Source organism: Callithrix jacchus, chromosome 19, assembly GCF_049354715.1.
Source record: "Callithrix jacchus isolate 240 chromosome 19, calJac240_pri, whole genome shotgun sequence".
NCBI classification, from domain to species: Eukaryota; Metazoa; Chordata; class Mammalia; order Primates; family Cebidae; genus Callithrix; species Callithrix jacchus.
The window spans coordinates 19,780,298-19,805,735 of record NC_133520.1 but is presented as its reverse complement, the minus strand read 5'-3'; the positions used below and the strand labels follow the sequence as shown (position 1 = coordinate 19,805,735).

Here is a 25,438-nt window from a genome sequence, read left to right as displayed (position 1 = left end):
CACGGAACCCTGACTGGTAAACGAATCAGGGCACCCAGATGGACTCGCAAAACTTGTCTTGTTGCATATTTGTTGTATATCCTCTGAGGAAGAGGGAGGGGAAGGTGAAAGGAGGGGGAGGAAAAAGAACATGGGCACCTGTGACCTGCCTGCTTTGTGGGGGACCCTCTCAGTCCCCACTGAAGAAGGGCCCACCCCACCTGAGGACACGTTGGTGCAGGCCACCCACCTGTGCAAACTTGGGTTCCGAGAACAGGATGTCTTCCCCATCGTCCTGCCTGGCATCAGGAGACGGCAGCTTCCCCTCGAGCTGGGACGGGGTGGCCTCATGCAGCGCGCTGCTGAGAGCCTGGACCGGCGGGGGTCTCTCGCGTTCGGTGCTCATGTTGGGAAGGGGACGCTGCTCCTGGCGGAGGGTGCTAGGCTTTTCCACCTTGGCCTCCCTGTCCTTCGGGGCAGGTTCCTGCCGGTAGCAGGGAGGCAAGACCTTCTCCCCCTTCTCCATGGACTTGATCTGGCTAGGGGTCAGTGACTGGAACTCAGCCTCAGGCCCCTCCCCTCGGGACCGCTCAGCGTTGATCTTCCAGAAGGACGCTTCTTCCTCCTTCCTGGTGGGGCCCAGGGCATCCAGGCTGGAGGACCTGCTGCCCTGGGAGGACTTGAGGGCCTGGGAGCCCTGGGAAGCTTTGGACAGTGGTCTCAGCTCACTAATGGCAGTGCCGTTGCTTGGCTCCTGGATGGATAAGGAGGAGATGCTGAATTCCATCTGACTCTACAGTGAGACATGAGAAAGGAGAGAAGAAAGCAAGCGATCCTGAGAATCGACCGTCACAGGTTGCCAGCTCACCCCCTGCCCCAGCACATGGATGCATGCAGCCACACAAGAACTGTTGCCCACGTGCAGGTAGGTATGTTCAGGACTTCCATTGTGCACCTGAATTCATCAGAAGCTGAAAGGCCAAGGCCTGCTGATAGAGTGTGGGTGGTGGTCCCCTCCCACATCTCATGCTGAACTGTAATCTCCAGTGCTGGAGGTGGGACCCAGTGGGAGGTGTCTGGATCATAGGGGCGGATCCCTCACGGCTCTGTGCTGTCTTCATGAGAGTGAGTTCCTGTGAGATCTGGTCATTTAAAAGGGTATGGCACGTCCCCTGACTCTCTCCCTCTTGCTCCACCTTCCACCATGAGTCACAGCCCCTGAGGCCTCCCCAGAAGCCAAGCAGAGGCCGATGCCATGTTTCCTGTGCAGCCCGCAGAACTATGAGCCAGTTAAACCTCCTCTCTAAATTAAATAAATTACCCACTCTCAGGTATTTCTTTCTCTTTCCTTTCCTTCCTTCCTTCCTTCCTTCCTTCCTTCCTTCCTTCCTTCCTTCCTTCCTTCCTTCCTTCCTTCCTTCCCTCCCTCCCTCTTTCTTTCCTTCCTTCCTTCCTTTCTTTTTTTGAGACGGAGTTTCTCTCTTGTTACACAGGCTGGAGTGCAATGGTGCGATCTTGGCTCACTGCAACCTCCGCCTCCTGGGTTCAGGCAATTCTCCTGCCTCAGCCTCCTGAGTACCTGGGATTACAGGCACGTGCCACCGTGCCCAGCTAATTTTTTGTATTTTTAGTAGAGACGGGGTTTCACCATGTTGACCAGGATGGTCTCAATCTCTTGACCTTGTGATCCACCCACCTCGGCCTCCCAAAGTGCTGGGATTACAGGCTTGAGCCACTGCACCCGGCCCAGGTATTTCTTTAAAGCAATGTAAGAACAGACTAATACACCCCTTCATGCACTATGCTACATGCAGCTTGAGGCGTCTGAGTATCACAGATGAGTAAGGGCTCTCTGCTTGGTAAGCAGGGCACCCGCCTGTCTCCTCCAGCATGGTTCTAGCGCCTTCCTGATGGGTGGTGACCCTCATAGGGAGGATAATGAGGAAGGGTGCACAGTGCAACAGAAGGCCACCCCGCAGCCAGGGCCAGAACCCAGCCTCAGATCACAAACACCCAGAGAGCAGGGCAGGGCCCAGCACCCAGCACAGCCCATGCCCCACGTCTGAGCACCTACGATATGCCTTCCTTGATGCAGGTGCTGCTAACCACAGAGATCTCTAAAAATGATACTGCTGAGCTGTTTCGACCAACACAATCATTAAATGGAAACCTAAACCTCCTCTTTGGAGTAGAATGTTGTCTTCCTAGTTCTGCAGAACAAGCAATTTGTAATCTCAATCATTTCTGAAGATGTCTCTCTCCCTCGCCATTTTACTCCCTCATACTTCCAAGTCTCTCTCTGAAATTAATTAACATGCCAGATGTGGCAGCTCACACCTATAATCCTAACACTTTGGGAGGCTGAGTATGGAAAAATCACTTGAGCCCAGTTCAAGACAAGCGTGGGCAACAAGTGAGACCCCTTCTCTACTAAAAACTTAAAAAAAAAAAAGGCCAGGCGTAGTGGCACATGCCTGTGGTCCCCAGCGCTACGCAGAAGGCTGAGGTGGGAGGACTGCTTGGGCCCGGGAGGTGGAGGCTACAGTGAGACATGACTGCACCACTGCACTCCAGCCTGGGCAACAGAGCAAGACCCTGTCTCAAAAAATATGTTAAAAACAAAAATAAATAAATAAAAGTAATAAAACTACAGGACAGAAAGTTTGGAAAATAGAAAAAGAACCAGTCACAACCCAACCCTCTTCTCCTCCAGTAATCGCTACTGCTTTTCGCTACTTCTAGCCACCACCCATCAGGAAGGCGCTAGAAAAGTCACATTTTCATATATGTGTTTTAGGAGAATGTGGTTCTGTTGGGCATGTGACTTTGGGCACTGCTTTTTCACTTAATCATAAGCATCATCCCTGTTGTATGGTCACTAAAATCGTTATTTTCAATGGTTGTAAAATATTTCAGTAGCAGTCGCACCACCTACTTAGCCATTTTCTTATTATCAGACAATTTGCTATTTCTAAGCCTTGTTGTTATAATTAAGGTTGCCATAAACATCTTCACGCATACAATCTCTTCCCCATTTTGGATTAATTTCTTTAGACAGATTTCTAGAAGTGAAATATCAAAATACAAACAATTTAAACCTTTCCTTTTTATGGTTTTAGATGCCTACTATCAAATCTGCTTTCTAGCGGCTGCCCCAATTTCTAATGCCACCAGATGTACATCAGAGTTGCATTTTTAGTCACTGAATATAATAATTTAAAACTGCCTGTGCTAACTTAAGATACAAAACATGGTTCTTCATGACGTCCATACACAGCCTTTCACGTCTCAATGGTCTGCTCGGTTCTTTAAGTTTCTGAAGACAACAGCACTCTCCCAGCATCCTTGCCAGTGGGCAGGGGCGTGCTTGTCTGCTGGGCAAGGATGCACATACTGCTTTTCCCACGTGAACTGTGGGCCCTGAGCACAGAGAACTGCACACGTTCTATGAGTCTGAGACTTCTAAAACCCAGCTTCTGATGGCCAGACATCTTTCCTCCAGGCTTGGGACACGAGATCATGAGGTCATGAAGAACTCAAGTGTAAAACGCAAGCCTAGGCTGTCCTGAAGCTCAGTGTTATAGGAAATAAAACCCAAAGACCGGGTGTGGTGGCGCATGCCTGTAACCCCAGCACTTTGAGAGGCTGAGGCAGGGGGATCATGAGGTCAGGAGTTTGAGACCAGCCTGAACAACATGGTGAAACCCTGTCTCTACTAAAAATACAAAAATTTGCTAGGTATGGTGGCGTGCACCTGTAATTCCACCTACTCAGGAGGCTGAGGCAGGATAATCACTTGAACCCGGGAGGCAGAGGTTGCAGTGAGCTGAGATCACGCCACTGTACTCCAGCCTGGATGACAGAGTGAGACTCAGTCTCCAAAACAAAAACAAAACCAAAAACAGAGGAAACAGTCAAAAAGCGTTGGCGTTGGTTCTGCCAGGAGCTCTGGTTAAAGATAATGTAGATTACTCAGTGTACCTGATGTATCAGGTATGTTGTTTTAAAATTATTATTTTCATTCTACAAATGAGAAAATGGAGAATTGGAGTGATGAATTAAACTGTCCTGGGTCACCAGCCCATTAGGAGATGGGGCAGCTGGTATTTCAAACTGGATCAAGAGACTCCAAGGCCTGAAGCCATGGCTGGGCATCCCTGCATTACGAAACCACAAGTGGCCCCCAGGTATGACATCCATGGAAGCAGCGGAGAGCAGTGCACACAGTAGGATTTCTTTACATGTGTAATCTAATTTGACTTTAAAGGGCTATTGCTAAGTGATGCATTCTGAATACTCGGCATATTTCCAAATTCCACAACAGAATACAGAAAAACTGTGGGATAGAGATGATGGTTTCTTGAAATAGGCAAATCGCTAAAAATGGCTCGGAAGTGGGGCCCAACTCAGGGGACAGAGTTGACTTTGGTCTGGAAATTGTAGTGTAAGGAAGGCACTAAAACTGAGTACTTCATCAAACTCCAGGCTTTTTTAAGATCAGCCATTTCTCCTATGGGTGTCTTTGCTCAGAGACCTCTGGAAGGTGAGACAGAACTTCCTGTGTATGTGGAGGGTAGCACTGGCCTGAGCCAGGAACGCTGGGGAAAGACGCCAGCCACAGTGGTTCCTGGGCTGCTTCAGGGGCGCTGCGGGAAGGGAACTGGGTAGCACTTAGCTGGGTGTGACCTCGTCAACCAGAATGACAGAGGTCACTGCCATCCCTGCTTGACAAGAGACCCAGCGACAGCTCCTCAGAGTGGGAGGAGCTGGCTAGAGGAGAGGGCTGTGCTGGCAGAAGCAGCTACCTAGTTTAGGGGGTCTGGAGGTGAATACGGGGAAGACAAGAACTTAAAGTTCCAATGCATCTGCTTCTAAGTCTTTTTCCCTATGTGTGTGTATGCTGTTCTTAATTTTGCAAATAATGTATAACTACCATCTCCTTTAAAAAACAGCCATGATCTCACGAAGGTAGGGGTAGAACAGATACTGCAGGCTGGGAAGGGTGTGTGCGTGGGAAGGGCATGGAGAGGTTGGTTAACGGGTGCAAACACACAGTGAGATGGAAGGAGGGTTTGCTCTAGTGTTCAATAGCAGAGCGGGGTGACTATAGTTAAGTATATTGTATATTTTGAAATAGCTGTAAGAGATGACGTGAAATGTTCCCAACACATAGAAATGACAAATACTCAAAGTGAGGGACACCGCAAAGACCCTAACTTGAACATACAGTCTATGATTCAACAAAATGTCACATGTACTACATCAATATTTTAAAATTTTATATATCAAAAAAGAAAAAACACCCACCCTGTCCTCATCGATCCCCATGCTGGGTGCTAGGTCTCCTCCCCACTGCTTTCCCCAAAGGAAAAGGGTTTGTTACCTAGAATTTCTAAACACAAACCTTTTGGAGTAGGGGAGGAATCTTTTTTCCTGTCTAAATCTGACTCTGCTCAGATCTAAAAACTCCAGGAACTATAACAAAAACAGGCTCTAGCAGGGCCAGGTGGGAGTCCAGGAGTGATCAAGCCCACCCCTCAGGGGCTGCAGCCTGTCCACCCAGGGACCACATTCTACCCAGGGGCACCTGTACCGGTGTCTGTGCACGCAGCACCAGGACAGAGAGAAAAGAGGCTCCAAGCTCATTTTCAAAGACATGCAGACACACAGGCCATAGGAAGGCGGAGCCTCTTTTGCCATTTCAAAGTAAGTTTTCCTGCTTTTGGCTTAAGTGACTCCATACTGTTGGCTGCTCCCCATCTCTCCCAGTCCAGGGCACATCCTAGACTTTCCTAGAACAAAAGCCCATTTTCTACAGGTGTGGAGAAAGAACTGGGCTCTTGAGAAAGGAGGTCATGTCAGCCCTCTCCCACTGCACTGAGTGACAGGGAGCCAGGGCTGGCGGAAGGATGAGGCAGGTGAAGGGGAGGAACCCGTGGGCAGCAGGATGCCAACTCATGGGCGCTGGCCACAGACAGAAAGCTGGGGTTCAGGGATTCAGCTTAGTGGTCTTCTATAGTGTTTGAGACAGGGGAGAAAAGAGAGTCCACAAGGAAGCCATCCCTCCTAACAGCAGCACTGACAGCCCACCCTCAATGTCCCAAATGCCCACGGAGGCTCTGCCAGGAGGACTCCCTCCAGCCAGGCCAGGCTGGTCGTCAGTCACCCCGTGCAGGGAACTGGGTCTCAGTTGGCCATGTCTGTTCTAAAAACAGAAGGACCACAACTGAGCCCAGTGTCTATTTTTAACATCCCACTCATAGAAGAGGAATGTGTAATATTTCAGTAAAAGACGAGTGCAGACTGCCAAAGCTAACTGTTTGGCTTGGCAGCCTCGGACAGATCTAAATTGTTGAGACAAAGGCTACAGAAGCCTTGTCAGAAAAGATCATCATTTACTAGAGCATTCTTCGTACGTTCACCAGCCAGTTCACATCTATCCTTCCCACCACCCCTCCAAAGAGGGAAGAGGAGGCAGATGAGCAGGAAGACACTAAAAACCTTTAGAATGGCAAGTTTTGTAGAAGTGGCAGCTGACAGAAACCAACCCGGGGGTCCAAAGAGACGGGGCAGTGGACGTAAGCAAACAAACGCCCGCCCGTCAGCCTCTCAGGCAACACCAGCCAGGGAGAACCCTGCCGAGAACCAACAGGGGATGGGTGCAGAGGTATACCAGGTCCCGGGATTGTCAAGGTTAAGGGACAAGCAACCGGGTCTGTCATCCTGGGCTCATCATCTCACAGGGACAAAGACGCACCAACAAGGAACTTATAAGCAGGACTCGGTTTCCCCCATCACAGTGCTTCCTAACCGTAACAGGGCGGAGGGTCACTCGGGAAGCTGCAGCAGGGGTTAAGAGCACAGTCCCGGGCTTAGGACTGCCTGGCTCACATCCTCACTCGATGCCCTGCTTTCCTCATCTGTAAAGTGGGTTGCTGTGAGGATTACACACTGCAATGCAGAGGGGCTGCTCAGCATAGACCCAGCAAGTGGTGAGATTCCTGATTGGGACAACTGTAAAAAGATGATTTGTGCTGAGTGTGGAGGGCAGGTGAGGCCTTCTCGGGTGGATGGGGGTTGGGGGACTGAGCAAAACACTGAGGTTGAAGGGACATGGTCCCTGAGGCGGGGAACAACAGCCTATGTATGTGATGGCAGTGCAGGGCTGGGGGCAGGGCTGAGTGAGTGACACATCACCTCACACACGGAGAGCAGGGAAAGGTCTAGAGCAGGAGCTCACAGGGGTCCACTGTCATCTCAGGAAGGGGTGAGGCACAGCCCAGAGGAAGGGCAGGAGGGGCAGGCGGAGGGAACTTCTGGGCAGATTTGAGGGTCTCCGTGAGGAGTGCACAGACCAAGCTGCGGGTGGGTGGGTGCAGCCCTGTGGTGCCCTGCCTCTCAGAAACCTCATGGCTGGCAGTGAGGAGGAACCCTCGAGCAGAGCCAACAAATCCTCTACACCCAGGAACTTCCTGCTGGAACAGCCCTTCTGTCTCACTATGGGCAGCAAAGCCCCGTAAGCCACAGACAGACCTGGGCTCCAATTGCTCTTCACCTACTCAACCTGCCCGGCACCTGACCCCCTGTATCCTGCTGTCCTGACCCACAGCATGAACAAGGACACCAGCCTCCCAAGGGTGAAAGAATTCAAAGCGTATCCTCTTCCCAATCACGGGCACAGCATGGAGGAGGGGCCTGTGCTCATCACGCTTATGCGTCTTCCTGAAGAGGGGTCTGGAAGGCTTCCCTCCTCTGGGATGATCTATACTGGCCCCTGAGGTCTTTTGATACCTATGAAATCAAGGACCCGATCCCCAGCCCAACCTACTTACTGTCTTAATAGACAGCTGGACATCAGGGAACGAATGGGGTAGCCAGAAAGGAGAAGCAGCCAGACAGCTTGGGGGAGGGACAAGGCTGGGGACAGGGTCCCAACGCCTAGTCAACCAAGAGCTCAGCCAACCAAGGCTGGGGATGGGGTCCCAAGAACCCAGCCAACTTTGAGGCAGGGCCTGACCTGTCCCAAAGGCATTTTTTCCTCTGAAATCTCCAGCCCAGACAGCCTAGGGAATGTAAAGAATCCTCTCTCCACTCCTGCCTCCTCCCCTGTCTGGAGCCTTCTACGTGCTGGGTTTTTTCCTCTCAAAACAGCAGTAGCATGACACAGGAATGTAACATTAGGTCCCCCACTGGCCCCCTCTCCCTGCTGCATGCCTGCCAAACTGATAGATGAGTGGAAAAGATGACAATCAGGATCAGCCCCACCCCTTCTAGGACCAGCAGGCCTCCCTTCCATGATGGAAGAAGTCTGGGCAACAGAGGCACCACAGCCAGGATCAGCCTCAAGGAGGCAACCAAGGCAGAGGGCGGGTGGGGACAGGCTGGAAAACCAGGCGGGTGCACAGCTGCTACAATGAGGCCACAGCAAGCTCTCCTGATCAAAGCTGTGTTGCATGGCGCCAGCAACCACAGGTCCTAAGCACAACAGCAGTTCATTCTGTGGAGGTGGAACTGCCATGGGCTGGGCCAGAGAAAGGAACTCACACAGAGGTGCAGCAGTTGGGTGAGAAACAAAATATCCCTGAGATTCTTTTTTTTTTTAAATTTTTTATTGCATTTTAGGTTTTGGGGTACATGTGCAGTACATGCAAGACAGTTGCATAGGTACACACATGGCAGTGTGTTTTGCTTCCTTTCTCCCCTTCACCCACATTTGGCATTTCTCCCCAGGCTATCCCTCCCCACCTCCCCCTCCTACTGGCCCTCCCCTTTTCCCCACAATAAACCCCAGTGTTTAGTACTCCCCTCCCTGTGTCCATGTGTTCTCATTTTTCATCACCCGCCTATGAGTGAGAATATGCGGTGTTTCATTTTCTGTTCTTGTGTCAGTTTGCTGAGAATGATGTTCTCCAGATTCATCCATGTCCCTACAAACGACACAAACTCATCATTTCTGATTGCTGCATAATATTCCATGGTGTATATGTGCCACATTTTCCCAATCCTAAGTGCCCATGGCCATGACCTTGGGTCAGGCTTACCCTTGCGTAGGTAGATTTGTCAGAGGATGAAGTCAGAGCTGTGGAAAGAGCTGGGCACTCTGTTGGCATTCGTTAAATGTCTATTGAACTGAACAGCTGAAGGAGGGCATGAGGTTACATCTACCCAACATGTATACAAATATGAGTTAAACAAATGGGGAAAGGAATGAAGGAGTGACTCAGTGGCTATGGCTTTTGTCCTAAATGAGATCTGCCACCAAACATAGGTGTCTACTCACTGAGCTGTTTTTAAGCACAGAAGTGGCCTATGCTCAAATCTGGGCCTGCAGCATGTCTGACATAAACAGGGTACACAGTAAATGTCTACTGGAAAAAAAAAAATCAATGATTGATTTCAGAGACAGAAAATAGATGGTGACTGCCACGGGCTAGCATGAATGGAGGGGAAGTCATTCTTTAATGGGAACAGAGTTTCAGTTTTGCAAGATGAGTTCTGGAGATGTGGATTTGCTTGACTTAATCATTTCAGAATGTATACACATATCAAAACATCTCGTACATCATAAAAATATATAATTTTCATCTGTCAATTAAAAAATGATAATTAAAAAAAGAGTTCTCGAGATAGATGATGGTGATGTTTGCACAAAAATGTGAATATACTCACTGCCACCAAACTATACACTTGAACATGATTAAGATGGAAAATTTTACGTTGTGTGTGTTTTTCCACGATTAGGAATAAAACTTTAAAAAAATCAATGAGTGATTAATTAACAATGGAAAGAAATGACCGAGGTTAACCATGGAATGAACATAGCTTCTAGGGCATGGAATCTCAGATTTAAAATGGCTGCAAACTCTCTAGAGCTCTTCTATCAAGAGGTGAAATCTCTTTCCTCACACTTTGAATCTGATCTGGCTTGTGCCTTGATTAGACCAGCAGAACAGACCAGAAGTGAAACTATGCAATTGCCCAGCCTGAGCCTCAAAACAGTCCTTGTAGGCTTCCGTTCCTGCACGTGGATCACTCCACTTCTGTGTGAAGAAATCCATGCTGCCTTTCTGGAGGCATGTGGCCCAGCTAACATCCAGTACCAACCAGACACATGAGCAAGGTTCTCAGAGCACCCAGCTCCCAGCAAGTGGTCATGACATGTGGGTGATCCCAGGCAAGGCCAATGGAAGAACAGTCCAGCTGAGCCCTGCTCTGACCACTGACCCACAGAATCACGAGCACATAAAATGTTGCTTCACGCCATTAAGTTTGTTATGCATCTGTAAAGAACTGATAGAGTGAGGAAGGCATCAATTGAGAGATAACAAGAAATGGGATCCAAGTCTCCCTCCGGTCCTGCAATTGGAGATCAGGGGGTCCTATACTCACTAAAGCCTCCTGTTTGTGGCTCTCCAATGAGGATCTATAAGTCCTAAGAAGAGTTTGGAAAATCTCTTCAAGCAGGGTAGTAGGGCACTCCAGGGTTAAGACTAAGGAGGACTGAGTGGTAGCCTATCTAAAACTCAGCACTGCTTAGTGAAAGAGGAAGGGACAGCTCCCTTGCTCTCCGAGATACCCTCTATTTTGTCCCAAGAAATTTCTAATAGTAAACTATAGTAAGTCTGACCTCAAGAGATCAAAACAGGAAGGTGAGGACACAGAGTGAGCTCAACAGTTTGTAAAATAAACTGGAACTCTCATCTAACAGGTACATAAAACTGAACTGCAAACTTTGAGCAATGAAGACAAAGGATGCAAGTTATGATGCATGACACACGCTAGCTGGATTTTAGCAAGCTTCCTCAATTTACATCGGTTCCTAAGGGACCAGATATGCTGGTGTCTGTGGACAATGAGCCTCTCAGCACAAGTGTGATCCAAGTGGGCTGTACTTGTTCTCTTTGTTCTTGCGACCTCCTCCAAGCACCTGTCCCGCACTCTGGCCCCAGCAGCTGTGCCCGTATCAGTGGCCACTCCAGGAGCTGCACCACCACATCCCAGAATGTCATTTACGCCAAGTTAAGAAAAGATGCAATGTCCTGTCCCACAAATAGCTGATTTGGGAACATTTAACAAGGTAAATTCTTAAGAGAACAGATATTCTCGTGGGGAACGTGAGAAGTTTATGTCTTAGGACATTTTGACTGTTTTTTCCTTTCCTAACACTGTGATATCCTCAAACACAGAACCAGTCCAGGGAAATCCGCACTGCTTTCTGGGTCACCACACCCAAGTTCATGTCCAACACACAGAGAATCTATTTGGCTATTACTCCCAGATATCATCCATAGGATTCGTGCTTCTCACAATTACCCATTTTGGGAGCCCACAGAAGAGGAATATTGAGGGTCCTGGCTGAGAATCAACGTAATAATGCGCTTTTTATCCACCTACAACTTCCTCTGCAATGTCAGTAGACACAGGATCCAGCGCTGGATTTAGGAGTGATTCCAATTGCAGGCAGCTCCTTATCATCCTGGGCTGTCTCCCAAGACAATGTTGTCACCACTGCAACCAGTACCCAGATCCCTAGGGAGACTAAATTAATGCCATGTCTTCCCCAAAACCACCTCCTAACTCTAACAGTCATCTCAAACATCCCATGCTCTCATGCCCTGAGGCCAGCTCACTTCACCCAGGGCAATCAGCAACAGCTTACTAAATACCATCTATGTGCCAAGAACAGTGCCAGCTGTCCTTGTCCATCTGAACCCTTGGGCGATATTTCATTTTCAGACACAGTCACCTATGTGAGGGCCTCTCAGGTCCTTCATGGACCACTGTGACCCACCCTCCTCATAGGCCTCCTGCTGGGACGAGGGCTCTGAGCAGCAATGAGGTGGACAAGTGAATAACCAAACGCAAATGCCCTAAAGTATCAGTATTTAAAAACCCTGATCTGACTATCAGTCCAAGCCCTATTCCAGGCTCACAGCCGTTTCTGTCTATAACACACTCTCATGATATAAAGAACCCTCCGACACACACCACTAAATGTTCTAGAATTCAGAAAATCTTGGTCTTTAATTTCTGTTCCTTGGATTAAAGTCACTTGCCTTTTAGTCATCTTGCTTATAAATGTACTTCTACTGGGGCAACTGAGGAGATGAAGAAAATGAATTAAAATCAGTGAAGCATGATGCTCTTAAGCAACGCTGGCAATGATGACGATAATGATACAGAAGAATGACTAGGAAACAGAATTAGGATCCAAGTTGGGATGAATTAGCTGAACGCATGCCTATGTCTATGAACCAGCTTATCACCTCCCATTTGCTCAAAACTTTGTCTTATGGGGCATCTCCCACCAAGGTGCTAAGTGCTGGGGACCAGAGGAATGAGCAGAGAAAGGGGCCCCAAGTGGACTGGCCCCCTTAACCAAGCGGGCTGGGAGCCCTAGTCAACGGGTGCCATGGGGCGTCATTGGACCCCAGCTGAAAGCACTACTATCACCAAACCACAAACAATAGTTTCCTAATTCCTCACCATGCTCCTCCCACCCCCACCTTTTTTTACCAATAGTGGGCACATCCCCTGCAGCCTGGCAGTCAGGGGGCTGTCTTCTGAGTCCATCAAATGCTGAAAGAAAAATATCCAACTACTCAATTCTTTTTAAAAGAATAATTAGATCTAAATTTAATCCAACTTACCCTTGTTTCCCAGGAGAAAGGGGCAGAATGCTCATCTTGCCAAGTTATATCCTGAAATAAAAATTCAAGAGTAAACCCTAAATCCAAACACAGACATACCCCATGCAAACATCCACCCAGGACCATAGGGGAACCAAAGCTCAGGAATAATCCCAACTCCTGACTCTAAACAAGCCTGATGCTTTGACACTCTGAATATAATATGCTGACCATCTTGGTCAGATTTCTTCCTCACCTTTCCCGCTGAGCCTGCCAGACACTCCCCGCTCCCCAGCCAAACAGACAATAGGGAATGCGGTGAGGCCCCGCAATGGACTCAGATGAGCTGAGTAGGAAGGGAAGAGAGCTTGATGGTTTTAGTAGAATCAGGCACAGACTCAGACCTGAACAATGATTAGCTGTGTGGCCCTGGGAGATGACTTAGACTTTCTGAGCCTGGGTTTTCTCATCTGTAAAAGCAGAATGATACTTCCCTTGCAGGGTTGTTGTAAGGATTAAATGAGGTAATCTGGGAAAAGAATGCCAGGCCCTAATCTGCCAGTCAATGCCAATACAGGAGGAGCTCCCCTCCCCAACAGGCCTACCAGAGCGCTCAAGGGCATGGAGCAGCAGAATCAATGAAGAAAAATGCCAAGGTAATGCATGTGACTAATTATAACAAGAACTCTGAAATCACTCCCCACCCCCACCAAACAGAACAGGATAGAAAGAGCCCTGTAGAACCATTCCGACAAATTTGACCTTGGACCTAGCATGTTTTGTTCACTGGCCTGCACGAATGACTTGGGGAAGCCACCTTTCCTTTAGATCCCACCCCTCTACCTGCAGTTATTCCTGTGCTAGCAAATGTCTCATCTGTGTCCAGCTTCAACTGGGTATTGTTTGTTTGTGTGTTTTAAGAGATGGGGTCTAGGTATGCTGCCCAGGGTGGACTCAAACTCCTGGGCTCAAGCAAAGCTCCTGCCTTGGTGTCCGGAGTAGCTGGGACTATAGGTGGGCACCATGTCTGACTGCTTCTATGGGAATCATATTTTCAGAATCAAAAATCAGGACACGTTGGGTGATACAGGCTAAAATGGGATAAAATATTTTAAAGTGAGATCATATCCCTATCTCCCCCAAACTCCACATGATATATGTCCTTCCTAAAGTATCCCTGGATAAATGTCTTCTTCCCACCCACGGGTCCACTGACTGCCCCCCCAAGTCAGGTGGTCTGGCTTCCCTTTCCTCTACAGGGCAAAGCAGTTCTGCCCACAGACCCTCTTCTTTCAGCTTCTGACAGAGCCTAGGCCACCCCAGCTTAGCCTCAGACACTGGGGGCAAATGCAGGGGGAGTGCCTCACCAACACAGACGTGTACACTCTCAGCCTTCCTGACCCAGAGCTTGTGTTCTCCGTGCAGACACCTCCTAACACGAATGGCCAGTGGGAGATCAGTCTTTGAACTCCAATAATGAAGGCATGCCAGGGTCTGAGCAGCTGAAGGCCTATTCCCAAGAAGCTGGGATGGGGAAGGAAGTGTGTGATGACTCCTCAGCACAGCCCAAGCATGGCCAACCCTAGATGACAAGGGCAGCAGAGCAGGGCCTTTGTCTACTCCTCTATCCCCAGAGCCCGGAAGACTCTCGACTGCCAGTAGCGGACGCTCACTCACTCTTTGAGAGTATGTGAATAAACAAACTCTGTACAAGCCCACCCCTTTCACAGGTGATTCTCCCCCACAACCTCCCCTTCCCAACAATCACACTCCCCCAAGACTTCCCAATTTGAGGGCACAGGCTCTTCACAGCTCCTGGCCCCAGGAGGAAGAGCCAGCCACCGATAAGGTAGAGATCCCAGTCTGTGTCCCCATGGCTGTGCTGTGTGCCTCGGTGGCTGTGCAGTGGGGACTGGTCCATCTGTGGCACAAATACTTCACAAATACTGGGGATAAAGAGCATGGAAAACCCAGAGAGGAGACTGTCGAAAGGCCAGAACCCAGGTCTTTATTTTCCCAGTAATGCATATAAAAAGACTACATTTGTATCAGGAAAAAAACACCACTAACAAAGATACTAGTTATAAATATTAGGAATTACAAAAGTGGGGGAAAACCCTACAAACTGGGTTTAGCTGCATTAAAGTGTTTCAAACAGTCAGTTCTGAAAACCACATAGTGTGTGCAACTAGTCAATGTGTGCACAGTAAGATGACCCCCATCCTCAAAGTGTTACGGACTTTCTCCTGTGATGGCATCTGCTTGTGATCCTGACTTCTGAACTGGTTAGTCTGCATTACCTCATGGCTGTCAGGCAAAACCTTTACAAATGAGAGGGACCACTGCCTTTTTGTTTGGAATTTCAGTTAAACTCAAGTTACTTCCCAATGCACAAACTTTGTTCCTCCAAAAATGGAAATGGATGCCTTGAGGAATGTGAGTTACCAAGGTTTTGTGATTAGATGTCTCCCAGCAGAGGCAGAGGGCCAGCCTTCAGCTATAGGGGCTCTCTGTACATGCGAGGGGTACAGTTAAGCTAAATAACCAAAGACCCTAAAATCCTATGATCTCAGAACCTTCTGAGTTCCTTTTAGAGGTAATCAAACAAGAAGGGCTTTGTTTGGGAAAAATAAAAGAGGCTGATAGAATATAGATACCATTTATTCTAGTCAATCATTCATTAACTCTGCACAAGCCTGGATATTTTCACTGGTTGAGTTTCCTCCCCAGCCTCCACACTCCACACTCACACTCTCCCTACGAATTCACCAGCTCAGCTCTTAGCCCCAGGAGGAAGAGCAGCCATGCACAGGGTAGAGTAGAGATCCAGCTTGGGATCTTTGAAAAAAGGTAAATGGAAATCAACTGGCAAAGGTGCTCCTTCCATCCAGAATCCAACAGGCTACTGGCCATCTAAATGGAAAGAAGAACTGTGTGAATACCCATCGGGCAGGCAGGGGGCAGGGAGGGGCACGATGGAGCTGAACTCCCCTGTTCCTCCTTATGATTCTAAATATTAATTACGTAACTTGAACCCATTTGAAATCTGCAAAGATTGGAAGGTGGCTCCATACAAGACTCTAAGGAACAAAGACGTAGCCTGCAGCTTGGTGACAGCAGACTCTCCAGTGGCTGAAACCCATATTAGCTGAAATTCCAAGGGGGTCACAGGAGGAGAAAAGGTCACACTGATTTAGTGTCGAGTCAATAGTCTTTTGTTTGCTCCAGCAAGAAACGAAGTCAAGGGGCAGATTCCTTGGGTTTCTGTAATTCTGAGCTCATATAAAACACTAAAGCGCTTTACAAAAATAAACATGCCAAACAAAAATGTGATGGAAGCTCTGATGTCAGCCGTTGGCTGCACGCTCTAGCCACAAAAAGCACTGGGGCAATAACAGGCTCCCTAGGCTGTTGGATGCAAATGGCATCAGAATTGTAAAGTGGCGGCATCCACTCACGCACATACAGTGCTAACCTTTCTTCTACTCCCGTGGTGACCAGCAGGAAACCCAAATGGGGCCAGGGACATGCTTTTGGACCAATCCCATGTGCTTTTTCTAGGATTGCTTGGAAGGCTCTCCCACCCCGCTCTCTGGCACCTAGGATCTGAAATCATCTAAGTGCCAAAACACATCTGTTACTTAGGTCACCTGACAAGAGAGTAGGCTTCATGTTGGCCAGGAGTTATCCTCAAATTCCGTAAGCGGTAACCATACCAAAGGCAGCACTGAATCTCTCCAGAAACAATGACTTCTTTGGAGTACAGCACAGAAAGATGCCTTGGGTCACCAAATCCCAGAGGAGAAAGCCAAGAAGCAGAGGGGAAGCTACAGAAAGCCACCAGAAACACAGAGCACTCGGTAATTATCAGAGGCCAGTCCCCACGTGGCTCCAAGGACTCCAGGATAGACACACACGCAAACGACTTTTACCTCTAACATTCCAGGGACCTTGAGTACTTGCTCTTCTCTGGGAAACGTTCAGCCAACTCAGTGTGTACCTCCTAAATCCTAAATGAAACAGAATCTTAAAAAAAAAAAAAAGAACATATATTTTTTGCCCATAGTACTGGAATACATGTTTGCATGGTATCTCCAGCGTTTCCTTCTTTACTTGTTGATAAAAAATGGATACTGGAGTGCTTAAGAACTCTGTGGTTTCTAGGCACTTTTACTTTTGGAGGCTGCAACCAGAGGTGTGTTGGATCAGGCTTGCACCAACTAACGAGAGTACTTTCTTGAAGATGTTGTTAAACATTTTGTTTAACTGCCATGATTAAGAAGGTAAATTATAGAAACGTGATTAAATCCATTGTATTAAAAATAAAGGTAAACGCTTCACATCCACAAGTCTGGCTACGATCAAAAAACAGATAATAGAAAGTGTTGGTGAGGACGTGGAGGCACTGGAACTCTTGTACACTACTGCTGGAAACATAAGATGGTGCAGCCATTATACAAAACAGGTCAACAGTTCCTCAAAAAATTATACATACAATTACACATACAATTCTAGCTATTTCGTTCATAGGTATATATCCAAAAGAACTGGAAGCAGGGGCTCAGAGATCCTTATACCCCAATGTTTATAGCTGTGCTATTCACAATAGCCAGAAGATGAAAGCAACCAGGTATCCACTGACAGATGAATGCATAAACAAAATGTGGTCTATTCATACAATGGAATATTATTCAGTCTTAAAAAGGAAGGAAATTCTGATACATGCTTCAACATGGATGAAGCTTGAAGACATTATGTTTAGTGAAATAAGCCAGACACAAGGACAAAAATCATACGATTCCACTTACATAAGGTACCTAGACTAGGCAAAATCAGAGACAGAAAGTAGAATAGAGGTTACCAGGGACAGAGGCTGGGAAATGGGGAGTCACTGTTTAACATATACAGAGCTTAATTGTTTAAAGGATATAGTTTCACTTCAATAATAACAAGTTCTGGAAATGGATGGTGATGATTGCAAACATTGTGACTGTACTAAATGCCACGGACTATACACAGAAAAGTGATTAAAATGGTAAATTTTATGTTGTATGTATTTTACCACAGTAAAGAGTCATGGAAAGACATGGAGAAACCTCAAATGAATCTCATTAAGTGGGAGAACCCAATCAAAAAAGCCTACATATTGTATGATTCCAGCGATAGGATATTCTGGAAAAGACAAAACTACACAGACAGTACAAAGATCAGTGGCTGCCAGAGCCTGGGGGCGGGAGGCATGAGGAGGTGGTGCACAGAGGATTTTTGTCAAGGCAGTGGCTCCCTCTGTATGACACCATCGAGGTATACACCTCAAAGAGCAACCCCCAGTGTAAACTAGAGACTTTGGGTGACAAGGATTAAAAACAATGCAGGTTCATTGATTGTAATCAGTGCACCACTCTGGTTTAGGATGTTGACGGTGGAGAAGGCCGTGTGCATATGCACATCTGAGTGTACATTTTGGGAAAGGTCTGTGTGGGAACTCTCTGTACTTTCTGTTCAATTTTGCTGGAACCAAAAACTACTCTAAAATCTCAAAAATTTTTTTAAAGTGTGCCCTTCAAAACAAAAAGATAAACACTTGAAATTCATCATTTCAATATAGTTACTATTGTCCATGCTCTTCAGATTATTTGCATCCATTGTACATGCAAGGTGGAAATACCACATAGCATGGCTCCCAACTGTGCCTTCCACGAGTCACGACGAGAGGGTGCAACTGGCCATGGTGGAGTATCTGGTCACGACAATCGGCAAATGCTAGAAGTCAGGGCTAGTTCGCCTCATTCCCCTAGAGCTGGCTGTTCAACATTTACCAGCACACCACAGGCTACAACCATAACAACCTGATCTTCATCACATTGTACAAGTGTTTCTGATGTGTGGACGGATAGCACTTGCAGAGGGCGCTGTCCGGTATGGGGCTCCGTTAGGGCCTCCACAAGCTGCTCCAGAAAAAACTGTTGCATGGGGAGTGAGGGGCTCCCTGGGGTGATTCTAAAATAGTGTCAGGACTCTGAAACCTGGCAAAGTGCATACTGATGCCAGAAATGGTCATCGTCTTCCTGAAGCCCATAAATGAGGAGAGTTTCTAATTGATACCTGTAGCATCTTGAAGGTAAGAAATATAAACTGAGAAATGCTATAAACTAGTGAAATAAAGCTTAGACAGCAGAGCATGTGAGCAGGACAGAAAGCCCCATAGGCTGCAGACTGTGTCACCCTGTAGTGATGCCAGGTGATCTGGGCATCTTGGCTCATCCAGGGTGGAGCACATTGTTCCTGGTGAGCTCTGTGGTGCCTGTCACTACCTGAGAGTTGCCAGAGCCTGTCCTGTGGATCAACTATCAGGCTTAATTACTGAGAGACAACACTGGTTGTTGTCATTGTAATGACAGCACCCTGGACATGCTGGCCAACTGAGAGCCTGCCATCCACAGCTCCATGCACAAATTCAACAGTGCTTCTACTATAGTTATTTCTATATTTATTTCTCTATAAATAAATATATTACAGTTAATATAGGAGGTAAACACACTCCTTGGTATCTACCCAGATGAACTGAAAACTTAGGTCCACACAAAAAACATACACACAGATGTTTATAGCAACTTTACTCGTAATTGTCAAAACCTGAAGCAACCAAGATTTGTTTCGGTTATTGGATAAGTAAACTGTGATATATCCAGACAATGGAACATTATTTAGCAAGAAAAAGAAATGACCTACCAAGCCATACAAAGACATGGAAGTACCTTAAATGAGTATCACTAAGTGAAAAAGGCCAATCTCAAAAGGCTGCATGCAGTATGAATCCAACCATATTACATTCTGGAAAAGGCAAAACCATGGAGAGAGTTAAAATATCATTGGTTGCCAGGGGTTGGAGGGAGGGAAGGATGAATAAGTGGAACACAGAGGATGTTGAGGGTGGTGAAACTCCTCTGTGAGATATTACAGTGGTGGGTTCATGTCATTACACATCTGTCAAGATCCATACAGTGTACAACCCAAGAGTGAACCCTACGCTATGGACTTTGGGTGAGAACGATGTGTCAATGTACGTTCATCAGTTGTCACAAATGCACCACTGTGGCATGAATGCTGACCGTGGGGGAGCCAGAGAGGTAAAGAGAACTTTGTACTTTCTGCCCAATTTTGCTGTGAATCTAAAACTGCTCTAAGAAATTAAGTCTATTTAAAAAGAGTAAGGAAGAATGATTAAAATATGTTCTTTTTTTACCAACTGCTTATTTTTAGGAAGTATTGTTTACATATTTATGAAATGGATGCTTTTCCCTTTGACATGTAATATTTTTAACTCTGTTGAGATAAGGGGGTTTCCATAACTGGAAATACAATACTGCAGTTCCAAAGACAGAATTTGTATTCACTATGAATACAAATTCAGAAACTCAGGCCTCCACAGATCACAGCCAAACAAAAACTCAGCACGAGTGTGGTAATGGGAACAGGATACAGAGTGGGTGGAGGAAATTCTAAAGAAATGAGCAAAATACGACACAAAGTCTAAACAGATAGGTCTTACCTACCTTCCTTCCTTCATTTCATTCAGAAGAAGAAATAGACATTTTCTCCAGGACTACGGGAATCCCTTGCTTACAGTGTAAAAGTGACTCCTATCAATTAAAAGATGACTCCACACCTGTCACCATGTTTCCTGACCTTCCTCCCTGCATGACAGTGACCAAGTCACTTCATTTCGTTGCTAGACTTGTTCCCTGGCTGTCACTAGGCCACCCTCGCACAGGAGCCAGTAGGCAGAGACGCCTGTGAAGGAGAGGCCTAAGCTGCCGCCTTAGCTCTATGGGCACCAGGCCAGGAGCTACTCAGGGCAAAGAACCCACGACGTGAAAGGAAAGCTCGAAGAACAGGCCCGGCCACCCTCTCCTCTCAGCCTGTGGAACTGGATTTGAAGCAGGGTCATCTCAACTCCTACCCAGGGCCCTAGGTAGAGGGACTCAGAAAACCCTGCCATCCTTTATAAAACATCCATGGATACTCCAGGCAGAAGGTGGAAATCAGAATTCAAACATTCCATCTTACTTAAAAAAATGAGTCCAAAATGCTGAGAAAGCAACTCCCTAATTTTTTTTTTTTTTTTTATGTCAGATTACAAAAAGAAAACGCCAATCTGCTAAAGGGAAAGTGACACCTCACGTGTCACTGGTGCTGCATTGAGAGGCCACACAGTCAACCAAACTCAAATCTAACAAAGATGTCATGCTCAAGGAAAGTTCTGAATAGTCTGATTCCACCAGCTGTTTTATAATGCTGCATGGTTTGAAACTTTTAAAAATAATGTACAGGTAAAAACTTTTATAACAAATTAGTTTATTTCAGAAGGCAAACATCTAGGTTGGCCAACACACAGGCCCCTATGTTTGCAGACAGGCCTTTTTGCAGATAGCCCTGAAGACACAGAGCGGGTGCAGCAGCTCAGCAGTTAGCTAAACATAGGTACCCATGCCTGCAGCAACTGTGGAGTCCTTTAGCCTAAGACTAAGAGGCCACAGGCAATGCAGCAGATACAGGGAGGCAAAAACAGCTTCAGAAAAGGAAGCTGTGGCTGAGAGGAGTAAGAGCATACAGCAAGTCCCCAGGTTCCTGTAGGAGGGGCAGAGATGAAGGCGCTGGGGGCACACAGCAGCGAATCATGCCAAGCTGTTGAAGAAGGAACAGAGCTGTCTGGCTCCTGGGTCTCTAAAAATCCACGTTCCACAACATGTGAAACCTCGATCAGAGATGTGGAAACACTCTTCCTGCCCAACTCCACCTTATGGAGAGGTGGATGAGGCACATAGGGCCACACGAACAAGCTGCCCCAGCTGCCCCATATTCTCCAGTCATCTGCTTAGGGCCCATCTGGAGCCAAGAATGTCACACAGAACATGGAACCCTGTAACTCTCACCATGTATTCAGATCTTGCTAGATCAGTGACAAGGAGATTAGGGGCAGGAGCAGGGAGAAACACATTTCTTAACAATTCTGAGGTATGTGGGGTTTTCTCCTTTGGATAACAGAAAACAGCAGAAGCAGATCTTCTAGAGTGAAAACCTTTCCCCTCCCAAAGAAAACCATTCCCGAAACCCCACTGCTGGAGGAAGAAAGAGGCAATCAAGCAGCACACATGAAAGACTGTCAAAAGCATCCATTTGCAAGCATGCCTTAATGTTCTAACCAAAATACTGGACCAAAAGTTCATGTGCCCAGTGTCCGTGCCTGCTCCAGCAAGCTTGAAAGAAACTTTGTGAGCCATTGGTTCTGTCGCCAGACTTCACAGAGAGGCGAACTACCCCTTCAGAGGGGCAGCACCTGGCTGCCTGCATGGCCAGGATGAAAATCCAGGTCTTGGGGCTCCGCGGGCTCCTTTCCTTTTGCTGGTTGAGAAATGTTTTTCCAGCAGCAGCTCCAGATTCTCCACAAAAGGGGGTTGGGTGGCTGTGGAAGGGACTGGGGCTTAGGTTGAAGCTATACTTCTGTGCCTTTTTACTGAGATCATTTGTTCACCAGGGGGATTTTTAAAGGGGCTGGTAAAGATTACGGGATGACTATATACCCCAAGCTAGAATGCCTTGTCTCTAATATAACAGACCTTGAGAATTATTTGCTCAGTTGATTCCCAAGGAAGCAAGAACCTAAAGACTGATATGTCCCTTCACGGCTTCAGTACTCAAAGGCAGCAACCTCCTTCCCTGAGGAGAACCAGCTTAAGTCCTCAAGGCAAGGGGCCATCTGGGCCTCAGCCCAGAGGATGAGGAAGAAAACACACACAGATGCCACACCTGTCAGATGCACAGAGAACTTCAGTGAGTGGACTGAGCCCCTGACCACATTCAGAACCACCAAGATCTGTGTTCAGCACATACAATCAATTTCTATTTGTTCCTGAAATACATAAAAATGTCTAAAAGATGGTCACTGCATTTGGAGGCTGTATTTGCATGCTCTGACTTAAAATGTTGCTATGTGAGACAGAAAAACATTACTGGCAATGGGGCAGAGGGTACTGTTCAAAGAAATAGGCAGAGTCCTTCAGGGCAGCAAAAAGGGCTGTGGAGGCCCCAGGACCACATCAGAAGACTGATCAAGTGGCAAGGGACAAAGGGCCCCACTCTATCTAGTTTACAGTCCTTTAGGACAAACTTAGGGCCACCCATTCAGGGGGAACCTCTGTTCAGTAGCCTACCCTGTCCTTATCCATCATCCCTGTGCCCAGGAGCTGGCCCACCTCCATGAATGATCTCCTGGGGACAACAATGTGACCACTGACTCCACTTTGGTGCCAACCTCTGGCCCAGTCCAGGGGAATTTAAATTCCCTACTGCTATTAACCTACACAGCCACTGCAGGCAAAAACGTACCCTGGCCACATACTGATGTACCTCTCTTAAAATTCGGGGTCTATTCGTCCCTCCACCATCTGAGCTGAGGTTGGTCAGAGGCATTTCAGAATATGTTCTCAGCTGGTTTTGCAAAGCTGAGATTCAATTCTCCAGAGTTGCTCCTGGAAGGACATGCAGGCACCACAGCATAGCACAGTTCCACTTGCTTTTAAATCACATTGAGTTTATAAATTCAGAAACAGCTCAGTCTGGCACCAGATAAGGAATGAAAATAAAAAATTAACTTGTCCACATTCTTCCTCGCCAGTAATACTGGGCTCTTCTGTGACACAGGCTTTTTCATCATGAGTAGGCGTGTAGATATTCTTAGCCAGACACCAAGCTAAGGGAAAATGACAGTCACTCTCCAACATTTGTAAGTACTTAGAAGTTTACTTCCTCTCATATTTATTCGTGAGTCTTCCAAAGGAGTGCTGCCTGCTTTTTCATCCCCCAAATCTGAGCACAAACACTACACAGGTCTTTATAAATATGCATAGTTTCCCACTGAAAATGTTTCAGCTCTAGGGATACATTTAAAAACCTATATTTTCCCCTCCCCAGTTTCCCACACCCTTGTTTTTCTGGCAAAGCCATCAGAATTTGAAATTCAGTAGAGAATTTCCTTTTGTTTACATCAGAACAAAGCAGCATTGGCAGCACCCTCCAGTCATTTCACTTTTCCCTCGCATTTACGTGGGCTTACGACCACGAACACTTTGCATTAATAAATGTCTCAGCACACCCAAGCCTGAAAATCTAATCTAAACCTCCTTAACTTGAATTCAATCCACAACTTTCTCGCGGGGGGAAAGAAATTCTCCCAGCTTCTCCTCCCTCTAGCCTAAGAAACAGCCTCAACAGCGAGCGATTTCATTCTCGTACTTTTGCTCTGTTTGACTTTGCCCCTCACGACAAAAGTTGACTTTAAAGGCCAAACAGCCACAGTGCAAATTCTAATGGCACCAAACAGGCTTTGGTTAAACACATTTCTAAGAAAAAGAAGACTCAGTTTCTGAACCCCACAGAACAGTCAGGCCTTTGTGACTAAGTGTGGGTCATCCCTGAGCTTTCTCTGGAACAGAGTCAGCATTGCTACCTTCCCAATGACTGCCCCTCTAGAAGTCTGGACAGTGTTTCCATCTGAGACCTAAACATGCCCTGTTATGTAGCCAAGACTTGCTGGAGCGCATTTAAACTAATCATCCCTTAGTGTTTTGGTGGAAAACAGGGTCACCATGCTCACCCCTAAAACATACCCTGGGTGTTGAGCTCACTCGGAAAGCATCTTAGGGTGATGGATGGGTTTCCCTCCTTATCTTGGAAGACATCTCTTCTTTCTTGTAACCTGGCTTGGCAATTTTACTTTCCCCATACATCTCATCACAAGTATTCATATTAATATATATCATATGCTGAGTGCCTTCACGGGCTGGCACGGGGTGGGCGTTATTATCCCTGTTTTACACAGTGGAAACTGAGGCTCTAAGAAGTTAATTCACTCAAGGCCATACAGGTGGTAAGTAGCGGAGCTGGATTAAAACCCGGGCTTCTCTGGTTTAAAATTGCTTGTTTTCACTTTGGTCAGCCTCACTTAAGAGCAGCTCAGGGAGACGTCTCTGGACTCCGTGCGAGCCGGCGGAGCAGATCTAGACGGAGGTTTCTTAACCATCCCCCGACCTTCGGCTCTGGGCCTCCCCTCCCATTCCTTTTTTCTTTCCAGCCCCTGCCAACTGGGGAGGGGGGGCACACGCCGGCAGGTGCCCCCCAGGCAGGGGCGCCTCAGGCGCGAGACTGGGAAGAGGGTCGACAGCCAGGCCCGCACCTACCTCGTCCCCGAAGCGCACCACCTTCTGGCCCGTGGGGCCGCGCAGGCCGGGGAAGCGCGCGAGCTCCTCCGAGTCCCCGGCGTCTCGGGGCTCCAGCGCGCGCGGCCCCACCAGGCACCGGTCGATGATCTCGTCCTGCTGCGCGGGCGGCAGCCGCGCCCACTCGGGCCCGTACTTCTCGCGGATCTTCTCCTTGTCCTGCATGATCTTCCTGGCCATAGGACTCAGCGACGAGAAGTAGGTGAAGCGCTTTCGCTCCCGGTCGTCCAGAGGTCGGTTCCCACTCATGATCGCCGAGCGCGAGGCCGCGATCGCCGCCGCCATGGACGCCATGCCCGGCCTGCCCGCCACTCCCCGCCCCGCCCCGCCCCGCGCTGTGCCCGCCCCCTCCCCGCCCTTATCCACGCCCCCTCCGGGAACCCCGCCCTGCACCGCCGCGGACCCGGGTCTCCCAGCCAACCCAGCTCCCCAAGCCCCGGGACTCCAGCCTTCCGCGGCTGCCTCCCCGGGAGCTCCTCCCTCCGCGCGCCACCCCTTGCGACTCCATCGCACACCCCGACAGGTCTCGCTTTACGCCTCCATAGTGGAGTC

The 25,438-nt window shown here is 47.8% G+C and overlaps 1 protein-coding gene across 2 annotated transcripts in view; it reads right to left on the bottom strand.

The window, feature by feature from the left end:
- Window positions 1-25,193, bottom strand: part of C19H1orf198 (chromosome 19 C1orf198 homolog) — a 30,906-nt gene extending 5,713 nt beyond the window's left edge. Inside the window, exons 1-4 of one of the 2 annotated variants that reach the window (XM_017966747.3) lie at window positions 20,165-20,444; window positions 16,541-16,634; window positions 12,630-12,680; window positions 230-772 (exon numbers count right to left, since the gene is read on the bottom strand). In XM_017966747.3, the coding sequence (XP_017822236.1) occupies window positions 230-772; window positions 12,630-12,680; window positions 16,541-16,549 (603 nt within the window). In that variant the 5' untranslated portion in view covers window positions 16,550-16,634; window positions 20,165-20,444. Of the gene's footprint in view, window positions 1-229; window positions 773-12,629; window positions 12,681-16,540; window positions 16,635-20,164; window positions 20,445-24,847 lie in introns of those variants that run through there. The other variant, XM_002760906.4, reaches the window with a different exon arrangement.
- Window positions 25,194-25,438: the final 245 nt, after the last annotated feature.